Here is a 7,159-nt window from a genome sequence, read left to right on the forward strand (position 1 = left end):
CAAGTTTCTTGGTGTAGGTGAAGTAGTAGAAGAGTTGCATGTTGAGGCAGAAGGAGGCATTGACCTAGATGAAGTACAAGTGCAAGGTGATTTGGATGACAACTTTGAAGATGGAGATTACATTCCCATGAACAAGACCTTGAATGATGTATTTTTGAACAAGCTCTGCCCCAAGGAGCAACCAACTCCAGACACTCCACCTCAAGAGGATCCATCTCATGAAGATCCATTTGATCAGATGGATGACCACGACCCAATTCATGAGGAGGTAACAGCTTTTAATGAAAATGTTCATTGGAAAAAACAAAAACCTGTGTTAGGAATGAGATTTGAAAATCCTAAACAATTAAAACATATGTTGTGTAATTATGCTGTTGCTAAAGGATATCAATTGTGCTATAAAAAATTGATAGTAGGAGGCTTTTAGTTAAATGTTGTTCAGGGCAATGCAAGTTTAGATTGTGGGCTTCATGGATGAGTGAGGAAAATTCATTTCAGATTAAGTCTCTTATAGATGACCATAATTGTGCTAGAAATTTTAAAATGGGGTCAATTGTAAGCTATGCATGGATTGGTAGCCATTTCACATCTAAATTTTTACAAAAACAAAAAATGAGTGTTAGGCTACTAAAGGAAGAAGTAAAACAAAAATTTGGAATTGATGTGAGTATGGGACAGTGTAGAAGAGCAAAGAAATATGCAATTGAACTTATTGAAGGTACACTAGTTGAGCATTATGCCAAGCTTTGGTCATATGGTGAAGAGATAAGAAGATCCAATCTAGGATCAACTGTCAAATTGGATGTCAACAGTATGCCTGATGGGAAGACATATTTTAGTAAGTTTTACATATGCTTTGAGGGGCTGAAACAAGGTTGGAAAGGAAGTTGTAGAAGAGTAATAAACCTGGATGGTTGTTTCTTAAAGGGATTATGTAGTGGAGAATTGATATGCCGTAGGAAGAGATGCTAACAACCATATTTTCCCAATAACATGGGTAGTTGTGTGTGTGGAAAATAAAGAAAATTGGAAATGGTTTTTGGAGAATCTTCAAGATGATCTACAAGTTGATGATGGTAGTGGTATCACCCTGATGTCAGATCAACATAAGGTATATCACTTATTATACTTCATATTTCTTGTTAATAAAATTCCATTTCTTAACATATGAAATTAAATTGTATAGGGGCTATTGGAGGTTGTGAAGGAAGTAATGCCTAATGCTGAACACAGACAGTGTGCAAGGCATATTGTTGCCAACTTTAGGAAAAGGTTCAGTGGTGTGCATTATGAGAGGATGTTTTGGAAAGCTTGCAAAGCATCAACTGAACCTTTATTCAATGCAGCAATGAAGGAAATACAAGTACTAAATCATGCAGCATTTGACTACCTTATGGAAAAGAACCCAAAATCATGGAGTAGAGCTTTCTTTAGAGAGGGGAGGATGTGTGATGCAGTTGAAAATGGATTATCTGAAAGCTTCAACAATGTCATTAGAGATGCAAGGAAAAAACCAATAATCACAATGTTAGAAGAAATTAGGTTGTATGTTATGGAGAGGCAATTCAATCTCACCATCAAAGGTTGTTCATGGCCTTATTTGAAACCATGCCCAGCCATTACAATCCTATTGAATTAGTTGAAAAGAGCTCAAAGGTTTTTTCTTTTCTATTAATACTTTATTTAGTTTTTCCACTATACACCCTAACTTTTATACCATTGCATCAGGTATTGGCAGGTTTTACCTACTGGTTTAAACCAGTTTGAAACAAGGAATTTGGCAGAGTCTTACGTTGTGGATGTGGATAGGAGAACTTGTTCATGTAGAGTTTGGCAACTAAATGGGTATGGATGTGTGCATTCAGTTGCAACAATCTCATACCTTTAAAGTGATGTTGGTAATTATGTGGATCCAATGTACTATGGAGCAATTTATAAGACCACCTACAAGTATCCTATGTGTGGGATGAATGGTAGCAACATGTGGCCACCTACTGAATGAATTCCACCTTTGCCACCATTGAAAAGAAAAATGCCAGGTAGACCTAAAGTTAATAGAAGAAAAGATTCAAGTGAAAGGGGTGCTAGACATACTGTGTCAAAGGTTGGGAAAAAGATCATGTGTAGTGTATGCAAACAAGCAGGACATAAAAAGGTTACATTTTCTAAATTTGAAAAGCCAACAAAACTAGAGGTAAGGAAAAGGAAGAGATCATATTTTATTGATGGGGAGGGAAGCAGTTCTAAGAAGGCAAAAGGTATGATAGATGAGGAAGGAGGGAGGGGTAATAAGGGCATTAATGGAAAAGTTGGGGAAGGAAGCAGTGCTAAGAAGGCAAAAGGTATGACAGTTGAGGAAGGAGAGAGGGGTAATAAGGGCATTAATGGAAAAGTTGGGGAAGGAAGCAGTGCTAAGAAGGAAAAAGGTATGACAGTTGAGGAAGGAGGGAGGGTAATAAGGGAATTAATGGAAAAGTTGGGGAAGGAAGCATTGGTAAGAAGGCAAATGATGTTATAGATGATAAAGGGGGGAGGGGTAAAAAGGGCAGTAATGGAAAAGTTGGGGAAGGAACCAATGGTAAGAAGACAAGAAAGAAGTCGGAAAGAATTTTGAAGAAAAAACTTGGTACACGGGTTGAGGGTAACAATGGGGAAGGCAACACTATTGACAAGCCAATGGAACTAGAATAGGTTAAGTGTGGTCAATGTCGTTATGTATTCAATGTGTTTATGACAACTGATTTCGGGTTAAGTGTTTTAATTTGATGTTTTCTACTCACTTTGGTCATGCTAAACAATGTTGGATTAAGTGTTTCAATTTTTTGTTATGTACTCACAGTGGTGTTATGTAGTCACTATGCTTATGCTAAACAATTTTATGTCATGTACTCACTGTGGTGTTATGTAGTCACTATGCTTATGGTGTGTTGTGTTTATGGACGGGCATGGTATTGGGGTCCATTATTTACATTAGTGCTGGATATATATGGTCCCATTTACTCTAGGTGAACATGGCATTGATGTCTATTATTGACATTAGTGATTGAAAGTCATTACTGTTGGAATAGTGTCTAAGGCTGCAACTATATTAGGCAAGTATTTGATCCGGTTGTGCATGGTCCTTTTGGGTTGCCTTCACCATAGCAACTTGATGGATGATTTGTTAAGAGAGAGTAAATATTATAAGGAATAACATATGGTTATTTGATTAATATATGTCATAGATTAATTGGAATTAATTTGGTGACTTTAAGAGATTAATTAAATAAGAGGGTATAAACTGTCAATTGTTTGATAGTTACACTTTAGACTATAAATCCTTATCCAAGATAGGATGGACGATTTCTAGGGCTTGGATAAGCCAAAATCGTCCATAGGGTTATCAAGGAAAGGATATGGATCAACTTAAAGTCTAAGTTATCCAATTAGGGTTAAAGTTGTAATCCTTAAGGAGTCTACAAGTATAAATAGACCCTAGGGGTGAGGGAATTCAACACACCATCTAAAGTAGAGATACTATGGCAGAATTCCTCCCCTCTCCTCTCTCCTAAATCATCTTCTTGCTATTGGTGTTTGTAAGCCATTAGAGGAGTGACATTTGTGACTCTAGAAGCTCCAAGACAACAAGATCAACAAGGAATCCAAAGGTATGGTTCTAGATCTATTTCAATGTTGTTATTTAACCTAATTAGTCATTAGAAGTCTTGGATTCAAAGCATGTTTAACTAGAAAGCTTAGATCCGAGCATTAGGGTTTTGCATGCGCATATAGGAAAGTTCTTATGGCTAAAACCCATCAGTGGTATCAGAGACTAGCTTGGTTTTCTTTAAATTGTTGCTTGATTAACTGAAACAAACCTGCAAAATTCGATTTTTGGGTTTCTGAGTCATGGACTCGGTGAGTTCCAAAGTGGACTCGGCGAGTAGGCCTGACTCGGCGAGTCCCTTTGTGTACTCGGCGAGTCCGGGCGTCAGGATTAGGCAAAACCGGGATTTTTTCATGTTTATCTTATGGAAACTTACCTTAATCATATTAGATCAACCCTAATCTGATTTTTTGATATATATGACTATAATCTTGATCTAATTAAAGATATTTATCATCTAATAAAATATTTAATTTCCTTATATGATAATTGATTAATTATTTTGATAATTATCTTAAAAGAAATCTTGGATAAATCAAATAAAGATAATTAGGATATTAATTGTTAATTGGAATTATTTGTTATTTGATCCTCCATGTTTTAAATGTTTAAAACTTGCTCTCAGGTTTTGAAATTTATATTTGTGATTAAAAGGTTTTAATTTAGACAACTTAAATTTCAAACCCTACGTTTTAAAAGGTTTAAAACACAACCTTATACTAATATGATATTACTAGAATAATATATATATATATATATGTATAACTAAATGCTAGTCTTACCGTTAGTAGGCCTCATTCACGAAGCCGATCTATAAGGTGGGTATAAGGTTGCGGCCTATAAAATGGCGCTTAATGGGTGTACACTCACACCCACCGCTTGCTTGATTGGTGGAGGGTCGTTAGCCGAACGGGTAGGATAGGGCAACCTCATTCTCTCATTAAAAGTATAATAAGAAATACAAAGTAACTACACGTTTTAAAAATTTCCCAATCTTAGTTACTTTAGGAAAAGTGAATTGATGCAATCCCATGAAATTACACTTTGCACCCTTGCTAAGAAGTAAGTGGAGCGTGTGTGGTTTACCGGCACACTAATTGGTTCTAAGCAAAGGTGACAAAGGGTGATTCATTGTTTATCATAGTTCGATGGAGCGTGTGTGGTTTACCGGCACATCGAATAGGTGATCGTTACAATGAAGGCACCATGTGAATTTGCATGGTAATTCACACCCGCTTTGTGATCCTCGGCATCCCAGTCACAAACAAGAGGGTCATATCGAGATTTATACATGCCATTGAATAGTTTCAATGAATCTCATCCGAACCTAGGAATTCTCAATACACTTAGGACTAATAGTCTAGGTTTTGTAATGGAGAATTAGTGAATCGTCATTCACTTACCTTCAATTTATTTTCATGTTAGATTACGGCATCCCTTTTCTAATATGTAAATGTTATTGTTGGATCCTAACCCTAATTTTTCTTATTGGGTGATAATTAGGGATTCTTATTCTAATCTATCTTTGTCCTTTCTATAGATGTCGAACACAAACAACGCTGCTGCTAGTTCTTTCACGTTGATGAGCCTTTGCCAAAAGGTCACCTTCGATGGAACAAACTTTAGCGAGTGGATAAGATACATTCGCACCATTGCTCGCTATGAGGATAAGGAGTATGTCCTCGATGAAAAGCTTGAGAAGATCAACCCCGAAATCGCTACTCCAGCCGAAATCACCGCTTTTGAGACTCATGAGCGAGATGCAACGAAGGTACATTGCATCATGATTGCCACCATGAACTCCGAATTCCAAAAGTCCTACGAGGACATGTATCCATACGAGATGCATCAAGACTTATTGGAGAGATACCACCAAAACGCGAGACAAGAGCGTTATGAGATTTTCACTAACATGATTTCCGCTAAGATGGGTCATGGAGAATCTCTTACGGTGCACCTGTAAAAGATGCAAAGGTATGTCGATCGCCTTCGCAAGTTAAATGTTGACTTTGGGGAAGACTTGGCGATCGACATGGTGCTTCACTCGTTGCCTCCAATGTACAACCAATTTAGGATGACCTACCACATGAACAAAGAGGAGGTCAACCTAAGCAAACTCCAAGGTCTTTTGAGGGTCGCTGAGAACAACTTCAAAGACAAGTCTGTTGCACCTACTCCCAATCCGTCTGCTGCTCCTGTCTTGGCAATTGGTCAAGGAAAGGGAAAGAAGAGGAAGGCTTCATCAAAGAACTATCACAAGGTTAAAGCCCGAGATGGTGCCTCTTCTAGTGGGACCAAAGTTGATCCCTCTAAGCCCTATCCTAACCCGAAGGAGGCAGAGTGCCACCACTGCCACAAGATAGGACATTGGAAGAGAAGTTGCCCAGAATACCTGCAAGCAATCAAAGAAGGAAAGATCAAGCCATATTTCGCAGGTATATACACAATTAAATCTAACGATTCTAATCATGCTATTTCTTGGGTTCTTGACACCGGGTGTGGTTATCACATTTGTTCAAATGTGCAGGGACTAAGAAGAAGTAGGGATGTGGAGCAAGGAAGGATCAATCTAATCATGGGGAACAGAAGATCGTCGCATGTTACCAAGATTGGAGTGTATTCTTTAGTGCTTAGGAATAATTTATGTTTAGATTTGAACAATTGTTGCTATTCGCCAGAAATGGCTAGAAACATCATTTCATTTCATGGTTTATATAGACAAGGATTTAGATTTTCTTTTAATAATGAGAATGGTTCTATTATGTCTTATCTAAATAGTGTCTTTTACTTTAAAGCTATACCATGTAATGGAATATATGAAAATGTTATGATTGTTGATAACTTAGGAAATGATGTTTTGAATATTGATTCTTCCACTAGTTTGGAAAAAGCATCCTTGTGGCATTGCCGTCTTGGACATGTCAACAAGAAACGCATATCCCAACTCCAAAAGGATGGAGTGTTGGAGTCATTCGACCTTAGGGAAGATGACACATGCGAGTCTTGTTTACTTGGAAAGATGACTAAGTCACCCTTCACAAATACTTGTGAAAAGGGTGAGGGGCTATTGGACCTAATACATACCGATGTATGTGGACCCTTTAGATCAACCACGAAGGATGGGAACCACTTCTATGTGACTTTTACCGATGATTATAGTAGATATGGGTATGTCTATTTAATCAAGCAAAAGTCAGAAACCTTTGAAAAGTTCAAAGAGTTCAAGAATGAAGTGGAGAATCAATTGGGCAGGAAAATCAAGATACTTAGATCTGATCGAGGAGGAGAGTACCTAAGTCTTGAATTCCACGATTATCTCAATGAGTGTGGAATAGTTTCGCAATTGACGCCTCCTAGGACACCGCAGTTGAATGGTGTGGCAAAAAGGCGTAATCGAACCTTATTGGATATGGTTCGCTCTATGATGAGTCGTGCTTCACTACCTATCTTCTTTTGGGGGTATGCCTTAGAGACTGCCGCCCATATCCTTAACCGAGTCCCTACTAAGAAGGT

General features: G+C 37.8%; 1 protein-coding gene across 1 annotated transcript; it reads left to right on the top strand.

Moving 5' to 3' along the window:
• Positions 1–612: 612 nt before the first annotated feature.
• LOC145006895 (uncharacterized) lies at positions 613–1,639 on the top strand. The gene is made up of 3 exons (XM_078965919.1): positions 613–874; positions 960–1,111; positions 1,187–1,639. The coding sequence occupies exons 1-3, from the start codon at positions 613–615 to the stop codon at positions 1,637–1,639; spliced, it is 867 nt and encodes a 288-aa protein (XP_078822045.1).
• Positions 1,640–7,159: the final 5,520 nt, after the last annotated feature.

The sequence above is a fragment of the Lactuca saligna genome, chromosome 1, assembly GCF_052625555.1.
Source record: "Lactuca saligna cultivar CGN05327 chromosome 1, ASM5262555v1, whole genome shotgun sequence".
Classification (NCBI taxonomy): domain Eukaryota; kingdom Viridiplantae; phylum Streptophyta; class Magnoliopsida; order Asterales; family Asteraceae; genus Lactuca; species Lactuca saligna.

Excerpts from the sequence above, each read along its gene's own strand:
- LOC145006895 (XM_078965919.1), top strand. The coding sequence starts at position 613 with ATGAGTGTTAGGCTACTAAAGGAAGAAGTAAAACAAAAATTTGGAATT. Across the intron at positions 875-959 it reads CTTTGAGGGGCTGAAACAAG|GAAGAGATGCTAACAACCAT; the intron begins GTTGGAAAGGAA and ends GATATGCCGTAG. Across the intron at positions 1,112-1,186 it reads TGATGTCAGATCAACATAAG|GGGCTATTGGAGGTTGTGAA; the intron begins GTATATCACTTA and ends TAAATTGTATAG.